This window comes from Talpa occidentalis, unplaced genomic scaffold (genome assembly GCF_014898055.3).
Source record: "Talpa occidentalis isolate TD23 unplaced genomic scaffold, MPIMG_talOcc4v2.1 talOcc4.11, whole genome shotgun sequence".
NCBI classification, from domain to species: domain Eukaryota; kingdom Metazoa; phylum Chordata; class Mammalia; order Eulipotyphla; family Talpidae; genus Talpa; species Talpa occidentalis.
In genome coordinates, this window is record NW_023601104.1 from 79,570,056 (window position 1) to 79,588,087 (window position 18,032).

General features: G+C 41.2%; 1 protein-coding gene across 4 annotated transcripts in view; it reads left to right on the forward strand.

The window, feature by feature from the left end:
- RPS6KA5 (ribosomal protein S6 kinase A5) overlaps positions 1–18,032 on the forward strand; it is a 147,430-nt gene that overhangs the window by 117,236 nt on the left and 12,162 nt on the right. For all 4 annotated transcript variants that reach the window (XM_037503707.2, XM_037503709.2, XM_037503710.2 and 1 more), the window contains 7 exons: positions 3,812–3,962; positions 7,072–7,233; positions 8,583–8,708; positions 9,258–9,391; positions 10,075–10,168; positions 13,766–13,936; positions 17,581–17,772. In XM_037503707.2, coding sequence (XP_037359604.1) covers positions 3,812–3,962; positions 7,072–7,233; positions 8,583–8,708; positions 9,258–9,391; positions 10,075–10,168; positions 13,766–13,936; positions 17,581–17,772 — 1,030 coding nt within the window. The remainder of the gene's footprint in view (positions 1–3,811; positions 3,963–7,071; positions 7,234–8,582; positions 8,709–9,257; positions 9,392–10,074; positions 10,169–13,765; positions 13,937–17,580; positions 17,773–18,032) is intronic.

Consider the following 18,032-nt stretch of genomic DNA (forward strand, 5'->3'; position numbering starts at 1 on the left):
AAACTCTGAAAATTACCTCGTGCACAAATGCCTAGCCAAACAGGGTCAGGCCAGCTGAGGCCTGAAAGCTTGCCATTAGCTTAGGCACCTTCTGGCAGAAATAGACACAAAGGAGTTAGACAGGTCTTGGAGAGCTGGGACAAAAGGAGATACCACATCAAGAAGCTTCCATTGTCAGCTTCCCACATGCATGTCTCTCCTCCACCTGTCTCCTCCCAGCAGCGCCAGGAAGTAAGTTGGGCTGCAGAACTCAGGAGACAATCCTGCATGGTTTTGTATTCTGTGGGTCTGCCTGGCCCCTCAGCTCTGCCCTTGTTCCCGTAGGTCCCCTGCTCAGGAAGTACTGTACATGCTCAGTAGGGCTTGCAGTCCAAAGCACCTGCATGCAAGTGGGCGTGAGGAGAGTTTCTCCATTCACAGAGGTGTATCTGTAACAGTATTTAATTACGGTACTTAAATACCATGATACAAAGTCAGTGTATTTTATCCTACATAATAAGGGCATTATAGAGGACAGAAAACAGGTATATGTATATACACACATGTTCATGGCAAAATAAGTAGGAAATACTCACCGTCCTTGTTTATATAACTGGCCACAAAGTTATGGCTGGCATCTATAACTGCCTTCCACTACCCAGTCTGCATTCCCTTTGCCTTCAACAGTAAGCAGTTATAAGCGCCTCAGCTGGTCATGGTTCTTTTTCAGGTTTGGGTCATGAAGGTTAGGGTGACCCATACCTTCATTCCTGAAGAGTTAGGGCCATTAGTAGTCCTGCTGAGATTGGGTTGTTGTAGTTTTCAGTGACCATACTCATGGGTGTGTTAATAGCCTGGGTGATAACCAGATACACTCTTCCTCCTGCCTATGTGCAGTAGCAGCCCAGTTTCTCCTTGGTCATCAGGATCTTCTTTGCCTGTGGATTCAGTGATTCAGAGACATGAAGAGCCCAGAATAGCTGAATGGCAGTCTTAACTTCCTGTTCAGTGGAATCATTGTTTTGTCCTGGGTGCTTTCCCTGGAATTAAGTCCTCTAGGCAGCAGAGCAAAAAGTCATGGAAACAGGAAGCAGAAATTTTCCTAGTGGGGGGATGGTGAGTGGTGCCACTCCCCTTCCATCTCTCAATTCCGAGAGCTGTGATCCTGGTTCTGGAAGAAGCAGCACCAAATATCGGGCTCTGAATCAAAGTATAAGCACTCTCCTAGCAGGCCCTGCCCAGTCCAGCAAGGTATTGCTGCCTAGCTGATGCTATAACTGGGTCCATCCCACCGTTGTCAAACCAGCTGCTTTGAGATGGTGAGGGGCATGATAAGACCAGTGAGATCCATGATCACAGGCCCGTTGCCCATCTGACATTTCCCCTTTCTGTTGTCCCAGTACATTTCAAGGAAAGAAAGTAAGAAGGGAGGCCAGAGATCATCCTTCACATGGGCGAGGATGCTGTAAACCCCTTCTCCTCACCACCCCACCCCCATTTCTGGTTCTCTTCTGTCACTGCTGTTTTCTAGCAAGACTGGGTGTCCGGCCTGCACCTGCTCAGAAGCCCTGAACCACTCCTTTCACTGCCACAGCAGGGAGCCTATGTGATGTTATTCCCTGAGTTTCCTGTGGGCTTCTTGAATTTACATCTCCATGCTGGGGTGTTGGGGTGCCCACACCATCCACTAAGTTCTCCTCATTCTGGCCATAGTGGCTTCACTCTGAAAAAGCAAGAACTGGGGGCTCTCACTGGTGATTTTCTATGTCTCCACACCAGTGCTGTTTGCAGCAGGAATTCCTTTCCAATTTCTACTCAGTTTCTTCCTGCTCTGATCCCCACCTCATCTGAACGTCAAACCCATGTTACCGGCACGTGGCACGCGCCGTGCTCCTCAGTCCTGCACCAGGCTGCTGTTTTGTGTGTCCAGGCCCACTCCCCGAGTTGTACTTGGAGTCTCCTCCTGTTCCTCTTGCCAGGCGGCATCTCAGTGGGGACATCCTGTTTTGAGGTGCCCTCTATTCTCCCGAGGCCCGCTTGTTATAGATGACCACACCACAGTCAACATAGCTGACTGTTCTTTCCCAGGGCCTGGTAGGGAGGAGATGTCAATGTGCATCCCATGACTGAGGTTCCAGAACAGGCGACAACACAGAGTGCACTACAAAGGTGGTGGTCAGACTGCCGAGTTCTAGACCCTGGCTCCCCACAAGCGAATGTTAGGGGCGATTTAGCTCTCTGATCAGTCTACACTAAAAATTCACTCCTGCGAGCAGTGCCTGAAAGGTGGGGCTGGGGTACACTATGCTGTTCTGAGTGAGGAAAGACCCTCAGTTTCTCCTTAGATGTGCCTGTGACTGATGGGGAATGATCTCCCATCCGGCCAAGAGCCCGACCAGCAGTGGGTGCTGGGAAGACACAAACGTGGGAAGAGGAGAGGGTGTTGCTTGTTCTACCAGCATTTTCTTGGTCTCCCGAGATGGAGTGCTAGAAGAATTAACACTGCCAGAATTTCTAGTAAAAATGACAGTTCCAGTATCATTTCACTGATTCTCTGAGGCTGCTTGTGCTATAATTTCGATGACCATAATGTCGTGTTTGCAACTTGTGTCTCTGTGGCTGTTTTCTTTTTGGTTGCCTTAGGGCGACAGAGCATAACCTGTGCTCACATTTGTGCAGCATTTACGACGTCATTCCAGGTCCTGTGCTGAGCACTGCTTGTCACGTCTTAACTCACTGGAAGTCATAATACCATTTTGGGTAGGCACTGTTGTTTTCTCCATGTTGTGCTAGGAGAAACCGGGCACAAAAAGTTAATGAACCATCACAGGGTCACATGGCCAGTAGGTCACAGAGCCTGCACTTGAACTCAGTCTGGCTCCAAAGTCCATGTCCTGACTATATGCTATTGTCTCTTTTAAGTTTATGATGTGTTTTTGCTCAATAATGGTATTTGAATGCACAACAGATCTTTTTTGCAAACACAAATAAAACAATGGTTGTTCATCTCCGCATATACTGTGTGAGTTTCTTAATTTTTGTCGACCACTTTCATTACTTCAGTCTCATTAGATTATTGACCTAGCTTCTAAGGAGCAGTGGTACATTTGGATTGGATTGATTGCTTCTGTGGCCCGAGAATAAATTGATACATTTCACTAAGAAACTTGACTGTGTTAATTTTTTGTTTTTCATAATAAATAATAGGCTTTATTTCATCTTTGAAAGCCTCTGGCCTTACAGGGCTTGCCTGGCCTGTTTTATGGTAGCAAATAATTAATCAGAGGCTTTCATCCATGAAAAGCCAAGCCCCAGGGCACCTTTTCAGATGTCAAGAGTTGAGCCATATCCAGGTGGTTCCGAGCCTCCCTGTCTCATTCTTCCTTCCATCCGCATCCCCACGGGCCCCTTCTGCTCCCTGGCACACAGGGAGAGGCATAGACCAGGTGCAGTTGTGACTCTCTTTTGTCCTTTCAAGTTTGAGTGCCGAGTTCACATTCCTGATAAGAGTGGTTTCCATTGTGCAATCTTTAATCATACAGTGTACTTCATTGTTAGGTCTGATCTAGTCCCAATTTTTCCAAAAAAAGGTGGCGTGGTGGCTTTCCATTAGGATTGACTTAATCTAAAATTGAATTAATCTAAAAATGTTTTGTTTCTGGTTATTTAATTTTCAGAAATTTGATTTCATAGTATCTCATTTTAAATATCTTTGCTGTTTTTTACATGTAGTTCAATTTCAAAGTATGTTTTGCTTTCCTTGTTTTTGCTAAAAATACTGTCTCTGTAACTTCATCTTCTGGTTGTTTTAACAAGTTTTATCTGCCTACAGGAGAATATTAAAAAGTGAGCCTCCATACCCCCAAGAAATGAGTGCTTTAGCTAAAGACTTAATTCAGCGTCTTTTGATGAAAGATCCCAAGAAAAGATTGGGATGTGGTCCACGTGATGCAGATGAAATCAAAGAACATCTCTTTTTTCAGGTGAACCCTATTGAACAGATGGTTTTTCTATGCCCTGCTGTTAGCAGAGTGCCCGTTGTTCTTGGTGACATGAGTGAAAAGATCCCTTCTGGGGTGGTTTTTCCCTACTTTCACATACATTGCATTTTTTTAATGACAGGAACCCCTTAGGAAGGATCAGACCTAAACCTGTAGAGACCTATAGGGTCTTTTCTCCCTAAGTAAAGGGAAGGTGGGCGGGAGGCGGAGGGGGGGGGTCATAATAACCTTCAGCAACCTTGCTAATTGGTTAGTTTCTGCATCTTGGTTTCCATTTATTATCCCAGGATCTAGGCTTATGAACTAAGAAGACCTTTACTGATAGTTTGTTGCTTCCCTTGAAGTTCATGAGCTATAATCACCGTGTTTCACCGTTTTAGATAATGATTATTTCATCATCTTTCCCTAGAAGAAATCTCAGAAAATTCCAGATCTACTGCTTTCTCAGTTACATACCTGTCACATGTAGGGAATTACTTATTTTTTACTTGTGACAATGTTTTTCTTACTCTGAAAAAGCTTAATGAGACCATTGCATAGAGCACTACCACATCTATTTAGTTTAGTCCAAAAACCTCCCCAAACCACCAAAATGTTAGATAAGTGGAGAAAACAAGCTGAGCTGACTAGTTGTATCAGTCTAAACAGTCAGACCTCAGTGGCTTAACCTTGCTTTCTAAAACTCTGAACTTAGGGCTTTTAAGTAACTTAATTGTATTTATGCTCTAAAGGGACTATGCAAGTTTCCTTTTTTTCCTGCACACTGTGTTTTTATACTATTATCCAAACAAATGAAAATGGCATGCCAAACAATGAAAAACCCCTGCTACTTATATGTTGTTTATTACATAGAAAAAATAATGATTGAGAATAAGAATGCTCTCTCTGTCCATCTATGCTGAAAAGGGTCACACTTCAATCTCTGGGTATAATCATTTTTCAAAATATTCTATCCATCTTACAGAAGTTCAGTAAAACATAGTGAGAAATGCATTTTACAATTAAATAAATTTCTCAGTGTGTGCACTTATTTCATAGTTTAACGTGGTGTGGAAAGGTTAATATTTGAACAAAATATTTCAGATACTGTGTTCAGAAGTTTGACTTAAAATTTAGAATAAGGTAAAATTCAAGAAAATATTCAAGCAAAATGAAACCCCAGTCATATTTTCCTAGAATCTTCTTCTCCACAACTCCCTGTATATGTGGATATTGCAATGTATCTTTCCTATTTTGGGAAAGCTTTCTTTCCTTGCTTGGGATAGTAATTTTAGATTATTTAATTGCCTTGACTTTTTTAATGATGGGGGTGCTTTAGGAAAGACCAGACTCTACTTGTAAAGACCTCCAAAAAGGAGGTGCAGAGAATCGTATCAGCAGTTTTCTATACACTAAGCTTAACAACATCCTTTTTAAAGTTACCCCTTTACTCTAGTGGGTTCTCTTATTGCATATCAATAGCCAGAAACAAAGCAAATGTTTATAACAGAAAACATTCTGACCATGTAGTTAAAAGGGTATTCACTAGGGCCTCCCCGGTGGCGCAGCAGTTGAGCGCTGGGTTGCGAAGCTGCCCGCGGCCTCTGCGGTGCCGGTTCGATCCCCGGCTGCTCCCCGGCCACCGGAGGAGGGTCCCACATGGCGCGCAGACCTCTCCTGCCGCCCGCTGCTCCCCTCAGCAGTGTACTTCGGTCCTTCTGCCTGCTCTGCACCCCGCTCTGGCTCTGGTGAATTCTCTCACCCTCCCGCGCTTCTGACTGTACCCAGTGCATGTATAAACAAAACAAACAAACAAATAAATAAATAACATGCCTCTATAAAAAAAAAAAAAAAAAAAATAAAATAAAAAAAAAAATAAAAAAAAAAGGGTATTCACTAGACAGTCCATGTTAGAACCTGACCCTTCTACTAGCTGGTGTTAAGTGAAAAGGTTAGTTCTCCTTTTGGAACTTCAAATTCCACATGGAGCAAATAAATGAGATGAATTACAGGAGCCCTAAAACCCATTCTAGCAGAAAATTTTGAAAACCCTTAATCTAATAAGTTTTATCTCTATTACCTCCACAAGAGGGCATGATGAAAACACTTTGTTAGTTGAAACATAATGAAGTGTAGGTCTCAACATTTTACTCTTTGAACTCACTACACCCCTTTTTTTTTTTAAGATTTATTTATTTATGCAAGAACTGGGGTACAAGTCAGACATGCAGGAGGGTGAGAGGATTCACTAGAGACAGAGCGGTTTGCAGAACAGGCAGACCGATCGAAGACACTGCTGAGGGGAGCAGAGGGCGAGGCAGGAGAGGTCTGCCATGCTATGTGGGTTTCTCCCTGGCAGGCCGGAATCAAACCCATACTGCAGAGGCTGAGGATAGCTTCACATGGCAGCGCTCAACCCGCTGCGCCACCGGGGAGGCCTCATTACACCTCTTAGGATGAATGGCCTCTTACTCTTTTACTTGGTGGTTCATTTTTCTTCATGGCACATAAGATAATGGTATATATTACTATCAGTGCTGACGTTTGAAGAAATACATTCATGGATAACTTCAGTTCTGTGATTAGTATCTGAGATGGTTTAAATGACAGAACATAAAACAGTTTTTTAGACAATGCATGTCTGGCATGGAGTCTCCTGTTACCCCACAAGGGAGAGAAGAGGCAGCTTTTAAAATGCTTGGATCCCGTTGAATAAGAGTGATTGTGTCACTATGCTAGTGTGAACAAAAGCTCGATTGCTAATGAGGCTTGTTGTGGCTTATTGCCTCTCTGGGGCGGGGGGGGGGGGGGGGCGGCTCGTGGCAAATGTATTTTATCTCTGTGGATAAACTGGGATGTCCTGGTGTCCGAGGAGGACACCAGGCCTCCACAGGGATGGACAGCAATCCGGGTTGTCAGACGGCTTTGGCGGGAGCTCTAAATAGCAGTTAGGAGCTGTGCTGTGCATATACATACATATATTTAAATCATTGGTTTGATATTTGTGCCTCCCCTTTCATCAGTAATATACTAAATATCTTTGTCATTTTTTTCAATATAGACTTCAACTTTGTGCTTTCTCTTCTGTACCAATTTTCTTTGCCTGTTTTAGAAAATAAACTGGGATGATTTAGCTGCCAAAAAAGTGCCTGCGCCTTTTAAGCCCGTCATTCGAGATGAGTTAGATGTGAGTAACTTTGCAGAAGAGTTCACGGAGATGGACCCCACATATTCCCCTGCGGCGCTGCCTCAGAGCTCCGAGAGGCTCTTCCAGGTAACTCTGTGTGTGCGTGCATGTGCGAGTGCAGGGTGGCCTTTCGGGCTGTGCGTGAACAGATGCTGTGACGGTTTGTTGGGCATCTTGGAAATGAATTCTCTAATCCCTTCAAAGTAGTTAGATAAGAGATGTTGCAAATTGTTAGTCGAAGCTTGATGGTTCATTAAATAGCAGATATTTATGAGTTTATCTTTCTATAAATGTTCCTTTTACTCCTTTTCAGTTTTTTTTATACAGAATACAATACTATCTGGTGAAGGGTAGAACTGGACTTTCAGTGGTGAACTTAATGCAGTGTTGATGTATGTTGATGTCAACATGTATGTTAATATATGTGTTGATTTATGAGGATGCACACCTGAAACTTACGTTGTAATGCAGTGTTGATTAAAATTAACAATAAAAAATAGAATACTACCTTTCTGCCCCTACTCATGTATAATATTCTTTCGTTCATAAGCATTATTATATGATTCTTTAACTTCTGTGACTAATCTGAAAAATGATTTAGAAAGGATCTTTCTCAGACTGAAAATAAAATATTTTATTAAATGACATTATCACCTCACTTCTCTGACTCCATAAGTAAGCCACTGGTGTGGTTCATTCTGCCATCCAGCTGGTGTCTGGCACGTCCGTTCCATATCACTGATATGGAAGTGCCCAGCATGTGGCTGGGCACTTAGTAGGTGTTTGGAAAGTACCCTTTGAACCATTGAGTCTTCTGGCTCAAACAGATTAGTCTATTCAGCATGTTATTTTGCTGTTGGATTTTCATTCCTTTTTAAATCTTAATTTCAAATTTATTTTTTCTAAAGGGCTTAAATAAATTTCAAATAATTGCTAAATTAGAAAATAAATATAATGAAATAAGTATAAATGAAAATAAGTATAATGCATAATGAAAAGCATAATGAAAATAAGTACAAAAAGCTTGTTTTTCTAGCTTGAAAGCCAGTAACACTTGCTTCACTGTTTAATACCTAGCTCTACCTTTTTTTTGAGAAGTTAGTTAGGTTTATAAGCAAACTTTTGTTAGTAATGCAATAGAATTACAGTTCTGAGTCAGATATTGGGTGTGGAACAGGAGGATGTCATTTTTTTGCCTTTAATTTTGAATTGGTTTAATTCTACCAGAAGATGGCAATATCTCCTCTTGAAAAGTGTCTTTCTACTGCATTGAAATAACCTTGCATTTTGGATGACAAAATGAGATTCATCTTAACAAATATTTGAATGTTTTTCATTCTTTTCTCTCTTGGTTAGAGAAAAAATATTATAATCTCATCAGAACTACACTAGAAAAGAACAAATCCTTACTCTGTACCCCTCCTTTTCTTTCTTAGGGCTATTCCTTTGTCGCTCCATCTATTCTGTTCAAACGTAACGCGGCTGTCACAGATCCTCTTCAGTTCCACGTGGGAGTAGAGCGTCCTGGAGTGACAAATGTCGCTAGGAGCGCGATGCTGAAGGTATATCCATGTGGTTAATTAAATCACATATTTATGGTTTAAATTCCAATACTAATTAATTAATGTTTTCAAGTTCAGTAAATTTAATAAGCTTACCATCCAACCAAGATGAAATTGTTAAAAACGAATGGAAATAGCAATATTTGCCAGAGATGATTATTAACATAAGTTTGAATGAACCCTTTTGTGCAATAATGGAAAATGGTTTATCTTAAATAAATGACGGAAATGGAAATGGATTTGAACTAAAATAAGATAAATTTTAGATTATACTTGAAATTCTCCTCATTTATTAGCAATAATTTCTTTCCATATGTAGTTTTATTTATCCCTTGTGTAGTACTAATATTTCCCCCTCTTAATAGTCAACATTTTATTTTCTTCTCATTTTGTTATTGAGGCAACATTGGTTTACAACACTGCATGGGATTTAGAGGCCTAGGGCCACACCTTCAGGCGCACAGCACACAGCCGCACCTGGGCACCCCATCTTCCACCAAGTCCTCCGTGTCCCTCCCACTAAGTTAAATGATGTTGGTTTCTTATCAGGACTCTCCATTCTATCAACACTACGACCTAGATCTGAAGGACAAACCTTTGGGAGAAGGAAGCTTTTCAATTTGTCGCAAGTGTGTACACAAAAAGAGTAACCAAGAGTTTGCGGTCAAAATAATCAGCAAAAGGTACGGCCGTTTCTGGTAGTCTCCAGATGTATTCATCCTGCTCAATGAATTCCATTAAGATTTTCATTTTAAAATGAAATTTGTGAATAAAGCTCTATATCCACAAAATTAGCCAATCAGCTCTTCAGTCAATCCATTGTATTACTAACTAATAAATATTTTCTGATAAAGTAATCCATCTTAGGCACAAATCATAATGTGATATGCTTCTGAGTTTTATGAGAAAACTTTCTTGCAGCAGTGCTATTTAATCAGACTTGCTTAGTGATTTCTGCACCTGTTATTCCTATTAGTTACGTATTCGAAATGCTTCTCTGAAATGATGTAGCAATCTACTGGTAGCTTGGAAAGCCAGCTTGTTGTTTCAGTAACTGATTATTACCTCCATGATTATATATTCTTGTTACCAAATTCCCAGGCAAGTAGGGCATCCATTTCTTCATATGATTAGCTCTTTTCTGACTCAGAAGAATCATTTTCTCAAGGGTAATGCATCCCTTGTTCTGGTAGTATGACTCATGACTGACACACACATACCTCTGCACGAAACCATAAATATGATTCTGTGCTTTGCCACTTAGATTCTGAATGCACTCTAAATAAAAACAAAATTAAAGTTAGGGCAGTACTGACATAAAAAACTTGGTGAGAGGTATATGGTTGCTAACTGCCTCATCTTGCAGGATGGAAGCTAATACTCAGAAAGAAATAACAGCTCTGAAGCTCTGTGAAGGACACCCCAATATCGTGAAATTGCATGAAATTTTTCATGATCAGGTATTCCACATTTTTTTCTGTGCATATTAATTCACACATAAGATTATACTTTTTGTCAGTTTGCAGGTACTACTGCGTTAAAGTCAGGGATATGTGACCTGACCCAGCCACTGGAAAGGACAGAGGAAACCCCCCCACACACATACCCAGAGCTAGTACCTCCTTCCAGTCCACCCTTCACTCAGAAGAGTCACGACGCCATGGAAGGAGAACAGAGGGCCAGGAGCCAGCGGCACTGTCGCCAGCTGCATCAGTGCTATTGCCACCCAGTGTGGCTAATCCCATCCACCTCTCAGGACTCAGGATGTTCAGCCTTCCACTTCCCTTTACTTCTAGAGTAGAGTTTAGAGTCTTAGGTGCAAGCTAAGGGACAGGTAGGACGCAGAAGGGCAGATACTGCCCTTCCATCTTCATCTTCCAGGTGGCATATTCTGCTCAGTCACAGGCCAGGGCATGCTGCCCATTCTGTCCCCAGTCCTGCTAGTCCGCAGGACCTTGACATGTTGCTCCTTCTGTGTTAAGTGTGAGAGGAATGCCATGTGTCAGGCCCTTGTGTCCTCTCCAGCCCCTCCACTGCTACCTTCCATGATAGAAATTGCACCATTACAGTTATCTTTTCTCCCTGGGACTGGGTGGGATGATACAGTCATACGTGAGACTACATGCAAGGCACAAGAGCTAACACCAGTCCTGGGTGTGGTTTGCCCTAACGTCACCAAAGAAGATACTGAGATCCAGAAGGGTCATCAGACTCGGCCAAGGTTCACACAGCAAGACAATGAAAATCTAATAGGAAGAACCTGGTCTCCAATTCTGGGCTCTCTGAACTGTGCTGCTGTAGCATCCAGGTCCCAGCGTAAATGTGACCTAGTTCGCTACCACATGGACATTTCCCAGAGGGCTGTGGCCAAGAAGGATACATCCTGGTGAAACCTGGCCTAGTGACTCTCACTGCTGCCATTTATCACTGCATACCTATGTGGCCCAGGTCCTGCAGCAAAGTATTCTTAGTCGATCCTTCTAGTAACTGTGAGGTGAACCTCATAGAAGTCCCAGCGTCTCCTGGTTACTCAGTGATAATGCTGGGCTCTGAAGCCCAGAAGCAGTCCAACTTCAGGACAAGCTTTTAATTACTTTGCTCTATAACCTTTGGGGAGGCAGAAACACAGCCTGGTTTTCACATCAGATGGTGAGCACCCAAAAACAACCTCATCAGCAGCTTGCTCTTTGGTTCTCCTAGTCCCAAAAGGAGTATCTTTGAAGTCAGGCCTGGGGAGAGCATCGCTCAGTGTTCCTCACTGCCTCGGCTCCTCAGGCTGCTCAACTCCAGTGGAGGGAAGGAGTCCCCTGTGCACTGGAGGAGCTTGAGAAGAGCCTGGCCAGTCTCCTATGGAAGATGACTCTCCTGTCTATCAAGGAATTGCTGGAAGAACTTCCAGCACCCCCTGTGTTTGCAGCTGTGTCCCCAGCTAGATCCCAGCAAAGACATTTGGGCTCTGTTTAGGCTGATATCAGATCTGTGGAACTGCATCCCTAATTTTTCATTTGTCACAAGTTAAATTTATTATTTGCTAGTTTTATATTCAAGAGTTATTGCGATATAAATTGTCCATGATACAATCCTGTGTGTACTAGCATAAACATACTGTTATTTTATTTATTTTTTTTTAATGAAACCATCCAATATTTTTCTTTTTCCTTCTGGCTTATTTCACTGAGTATAATCCCTTCCAGCTCCATCCACATTGCTGCGAATGGCATGAGTTTATCTTTTTTGATTGCTGAATAGTATTCCATTATGTATATGTACCACATCTTCTCGATCCAGTCATCTGTTTTGGGGCATTTGGGTTGTTTCCATAGCTTACCTATTGTAAAATGTGCTGCAATAAACATAGGGGTGCAGGGAGATACTGTTGTTTTAGTGTGCAGGTGTTGATACCTTCGGTGCTTTTCCATGATGGCGTCTCAGTTGCCTAGATCATCCTCCAGTCTGCACAGTCTTCCTTCCAACTAACAGAGGAAGGTGACTGAGAGTGAGTCTTTAGCCTATGATCAAGGCATGTTCCTTTACTCCTCCAGGAGTAGCATAAATAAGAGTACTAGTAGGAATAGGAATAGCTACGCTGTAACAAACTACCACAGATTCAAGCAACACAGAATTGACTATTTTACTGTCTGGTGAGCAAAAGCTAATATCAGTCTCACTGAGGTGAAGTCAAGGTGTTTCCAGGACAGGTTCTTCCTAGAGGCTCTAATGGAGACTGTCCCCTCTCCTGGCCTGTGACCCTTCCATCATCACTCCAGTCTGTTGTGTAGACCCATAGATGGATAATCAGATGCTCTTCCCACCTCTGGCTTCTTAACCACATCTGCAAGGCCTCTGTACCTTCTACAGTACCAGACACAGCTTCTGGGGATTGGGACATGGACATCTTTGGAGGGTCCTGATCCAAGCTGCCATGTGATGTTTTCTCATTGTTGCCTTCATGTCACTGGTAGGGCCCTGAAGTTCATAGCAGTCAGGAACATATCAAGATCATAAACAGCTGGACTGGCATTCAGATCCAGTTTTGACTCGAAAACCCTTTTATTTTTGTATTTGATTTCATCTTTAAAGGTCATTGTCTATACTTGTAGCTGAGCCTCGACCTTGAGCTTTTATGTCTGACATAGAAATTCAAATTAGCTTGATCTCCTGTAACCTGGAACCAGTTTTCTTATTAAAAGTTTCTCCCTTTAAAATTTTCCCAGTATAGCAGGACCATATATATAAGCATTTTTTCTGGATTTTGCTAATTTTTAAGGAACCATTTTATTTTGTTTATTGAGTGTATGTCGGTGCTTTAATATGTTGCACCCGAATCTGATTTGGTGTCTATTGATTTGAATATTCATTTGGTATCTTTTTGATATCTTTTTGAAAACCATTTGTGTTGATTTGAGAACTGAAATAATTCCTTTGCTTTTCAAAAGCTCTTTTATTAGTTTCTTTATGAAAATGTACACAAAGCATAGTAGATACACAACTTCTTTAATTCTTTAAGATGATGCCATTGGGATCAAAACTAATTGTTTAAAAGCACACACTGTTAGTTGTGGGTATTTTCCAGGGGTAGAGCAAGAACTTTAAAACCAGTCTAATGAGCCCCAACAGGAGCTTCAAAGTGACATCATCAAAAAGTACTTTTTCAGAAGATAGGTTTCATTTGTAAGGGTGTGTCAGGCCATAGTCCCCCCATAATCCTCCACATCACTTAAAGCAGAGGATTTCATGTTATTATCAGCCCTAAGTCCACTTGAAAAAGAAAGACATGTAAACTTAATAGAGTTGGAAAAGAATTCAAATGAAAGAATTAGTCAAGGAAAGGATATGTAAGGATTTCGCTGCAGCACTTGAAATTTTCCATTACCGAAATAGAATTCTAAAAAAGCCATTATCCTTCCACTCCTCTAAAATACAAAGATGGCTGTTGATTATTTTAGCAAGAGAGTATTTAAATTTGTTGGTGACGGTTAATAGTCAGTCAGTGTTTTATGCATTAATAAATTTGGGCTCCTACTCATTGTGGCCCTCTGCAATACCCTGTGTCCTAGCTTCACACATTCCTAGTGATGGAACTTCTCAAGGGGGGAGAGCTGTTCGAGCGCATCAAGAAGAAGAAGCACTTCAGTGAGACGGAGGCCAGCCACATCATGCGCAGGCTCGTGTCGGCCGTGAGCCACATGCACGACGTGGGCGTGGTGCACAGAGACTTGAAGCCCGAGGTACACAGTGGCATGTTCTCACCTGTAATTCAGCCTAGCCTCGTTGTTAAAACCCCCCAAATGTGGAGCTAAATTCTTGGTTGCTTTTTAACCTTTCAGAGCTTTCTGCTAATAGATACTTGCAAATATTATGTTTCTTGGATTTTTCTTTTCTGTTTCAGTCGAAAATTTATTTTCTGTTTTTTGGTTTGGGGTGGTTTTTTTGTTTGTTTTTTGCCAGCTGAGCATCTCAAGGTTTTATTTGTAAGTGTGAGAACCTTTTATGGAAGAAATACTTTATGAAACAGTTGTAGACTAAAAATAGCAGTGGAAATTTCTGTAGCAGAAAATAACAGTGCTTCTATATGTATACCACATTAGAGGCATTTTTCAAGTGATGTATTTCAAAAGCTTATTTTTCACATTTATAATCAAATTGATTAGTTCATGAATAGGAATGTATGTAATTCTATTCTAAGAATTTAAACGGAAAGAATTGTGGTGGCTTAACTAGTTATTCCATATGTATATGTGCTTTTCTTTGCCCATGTACTATGGTATTTATAGAACTTGTAGCGACACAGAAGTAGCAGCTTTTTATATATTGTTTCAAAAGGTTAGTAAAGGAGGTTGTAACTCTAGAAAGATCCCTTTTTAGCATCCCAAATCTAAAATTCCTCTATTTTAGAAAATCATTCAAATATTAACAAAAATTAAAGCACAAAACCTGGTAATTTATAAAAGGATAACAATGAATCATCTTTTATCATATGCAAAATTATACATATTTCCTCTCTAAAATAGAACTTCATTTTTAATTACCATGTGATTATAATGCATTGTCAAGTATATTTAAATTAATTACTTATTTGGGTTTTTTTTAAATGTTAGACCAGAAAGGATCATTTCTCAGAAAGCACCATTGTTGACTTTTATTTAAATACCTGAGGTTTTTTTAATTGAACGCTGCATATTCAAACATAATTTAGGTTCCTAAAGTATTTAAATTTCTGGCTGTGTACTTTCTGTTACTGGTGTTCATATTACTAGTAATCAACCAAAAGTGAATTGTGATTTTATGAACTTGCAACTATGGTAGCTACCCCTCTGCTTCCTTCATCATAATTCTCACTCTCCTACATAACACCCACTAAAAATATGTGCCCTGTACATTGGAGATTAGCTGCCTGTTTTTAAATGTGAAAGCACAGCACTTCAGTGTTTTCGTGATAGACAAAGAACAAACATGTAATTTTTTTTAATTGAAAAGACTTGGTCCATGGCTGCATAGAATTCATTTTCATGTGTTTTATTCTCCGATAACTGGCCATCTGTCATCTCATGAGTCTCAAATGGTGCGGAATTGACATTTGACTCCCTCTTTTACTAATACACAGATACTCATCTAGCCTGATCCTTCTTTGTTATAAAGTCTTTCTTTGAAGTAGTCATTTGAGATGAGGAATTGTCAGATTACTTAGGACATTCTTCTGCAGTTACAATCCCAGATCAAAATGTATTTTGGAGAAATGAAAATGTACCTTTGTGCTAACATTTTCATAATAAAATATCTTTCACTTTGACTTTTGAATGGCAGCGTATGCTATTTCCATATTAAAAGTTTAATCCCTTTCCCATTGATATAGCACTTTAAGATCTGTTTATATATCTTTAGGTAGACAGTTTTGTGGCATTCATTTTCTGCATAGGCAAAATCCTGGATTCTAGGTGAGAATCAGATATATTTAGAAGTTGACTGACAGTCTTAGTAGGCGGCTTTGTATTTTTCAAACGGGTTCCCATTCTCTTGAAAGATCAAGAAAAATGATACCAAGTTAGTTTGCAGCAATTTGAGACGAGAAAAAGGGTTTGAATGGTTCCTTTCTCCCACTCGTCAGCCTGCACATCAGCACCTCCTAGAGGTGGGAGAGGAGCAGAGAAGTGAGCTCTGCATCCCCTCCACTTGAAGGTCTGAATCAAGGAAGGCCTTCATCAGTCCTCGCACAGAATAAACTGAAGTCATTTCCAAAGACTTAGCAGGACTGATGAAGACGGGGCCAGGGCATTTCATCTATGCTGTACAGGGAACACCCAGAGGAACCCAGGGTCCCTGCTGAGAGGCTCCCCCAGGCATCTATTAGAGAACCCTGCCTTTAGCTTCAGGGGTGCCAAAGCCTTACATTTAAATATATCCACATTTTAATTCCTTCATACACACAGGATTACGCACTGTGTAATAGAAATTTTTTTAAAGATTTATTTATGCTTACAAGAACTGGGGTACAGGCCAGAGGTTTGTGGGGGGGGAGTTGAGAGGATTCACCAGAGACAGAGTGGGGAACAGAACAGACAGCCTGAAATACACTGCTAAGGGGAGCAGCAGGCGAGTCAGGAGAGGTCTGACTCTCCTGCTCAGGTAGGTAGCTCCCTGGGTGGGGATCGAACTCATGCTGCAGCCACTGCGAACAGCTTCATAGCTTGTGTCCTAACCCCTCACGCCACCAGGGAGGCCCAGTATGATAAAAAATTTTAAGAAACCTTTTCATTTTGTTTTTTGTTTTTTGTTTTACTTTCCTCCCATTTTGTTCATTTTTAACTATTGAATGGAACGTTTTGATTTTTTCTTCTTTGTACCAACCTTCTGTGATGGCTTTTATTTTGGTTAGAATAATATTAATCAAATAAATGATGTTTCAGAGATGGGGAATAAGTTAATGAACAGAAAGGCATAACAGATTGTGTTAGGTAGTATAAAGGCAATAGAAACCAGATATACTTACTGTGGCTACTGGCTTGATGTACTAATAAAAATTATGTTTTGTGCATCAATACAGTTAACATTCATTAAGCATGTGATAAATATGAAATTAGTACTCAGTAAAGCCTTAGTGATTAAAAAATCTTGATGGATGGAGGATTCAAAATAACAGTGTTTTCTGAATAATTATATGATAAATGTTTGAGTGTTAACTGTTTTGGAGAAAATATTCCTGAAATGTAGTGCATGTTTCTATGTCTTATTTAATAGTCTATCCTAGATCTCATGTAACTATTTTATTTATGATTTCATTCAGCCAGCAAATATTTACCAAAGCACCTATGACATGACTGCATCAGGCCCTGGGTATAGAGTCTTGAATAAGATAATCACAGGCCCTGCCCCTATGGAATTATGGTCTGTGGGGATGAAGACAGTGAGCCAATAGTGCAAAAGTGTTAAGTCCCAGGAAGGAAAGGACCAGAAAGGAAAGCAAATGATGCTAGAAAATATAAGACTTTGTAACTCCAGTTTGGTGGGATAGTTAGGTTGGCATCTCTGAATGAACAGTGGGTACACATGAGCCAGTTAGAAAGGAGGTTGGCAGAGGAAGCAAAGACAAGTGCAGAAGAGGGAAAAGCGTGGACCGAGGGCCTGGCCTCCACAGAGGCACAGTGCAGTTGACAAATGTTCCACGTTACTTTGTGAAATGGAGAATTTATAAAACTAAAATAATACAAAGAAAGAACAAGGCTGGGGCATGACCATTCACAGACCACCTGCTCTCAGACTCTCCTCTGCCCACGAATCCAGTGTCAATTTGCAGGTCGATAGTGTCCCCTCAGTGCCTGTCCCAGCTCCCGAGGTATTTTAAGGAGAAACTAATATAAGTGTTTGCATCTTGCAGAATTTATTGTTCACTGATGAAAATGACAATTTGGAAATTAAAGTCATCGATTTTGGGTTTGCGCGGTTAAAGCCACCTGATAACCAGCCCCTGAAGACACCTTGCTTCACGCTCCATTACGCTGCCCCGGAGCTGTTGAACCACAACGGCTATGATGAGTCCTGCGACCTCTGGAGCCTGGGCGTCATCTTGGTGAGTTCACGTCCATGGGGCCATGAGACCAGCCACTTGATCTCCCCCGTTCCTACTTCTCTCTGCTATTTTCCTTAAGTTTGTATAAAATCTGGCAAATTGGTTTCTTTTCTGTAAAACCAGCTCAAGGCCAGACCAAAACTATTTTCTTCTCTTAAAACTTAAAATTGGAGGGCCTCCCCGGTGGCGCAGCGGTTGAGCGCTGGGTTGCGAAGCTGCCCGCGGCCTCTGCGGCGCCGGTTCGATCCCCGGCTGCTCCC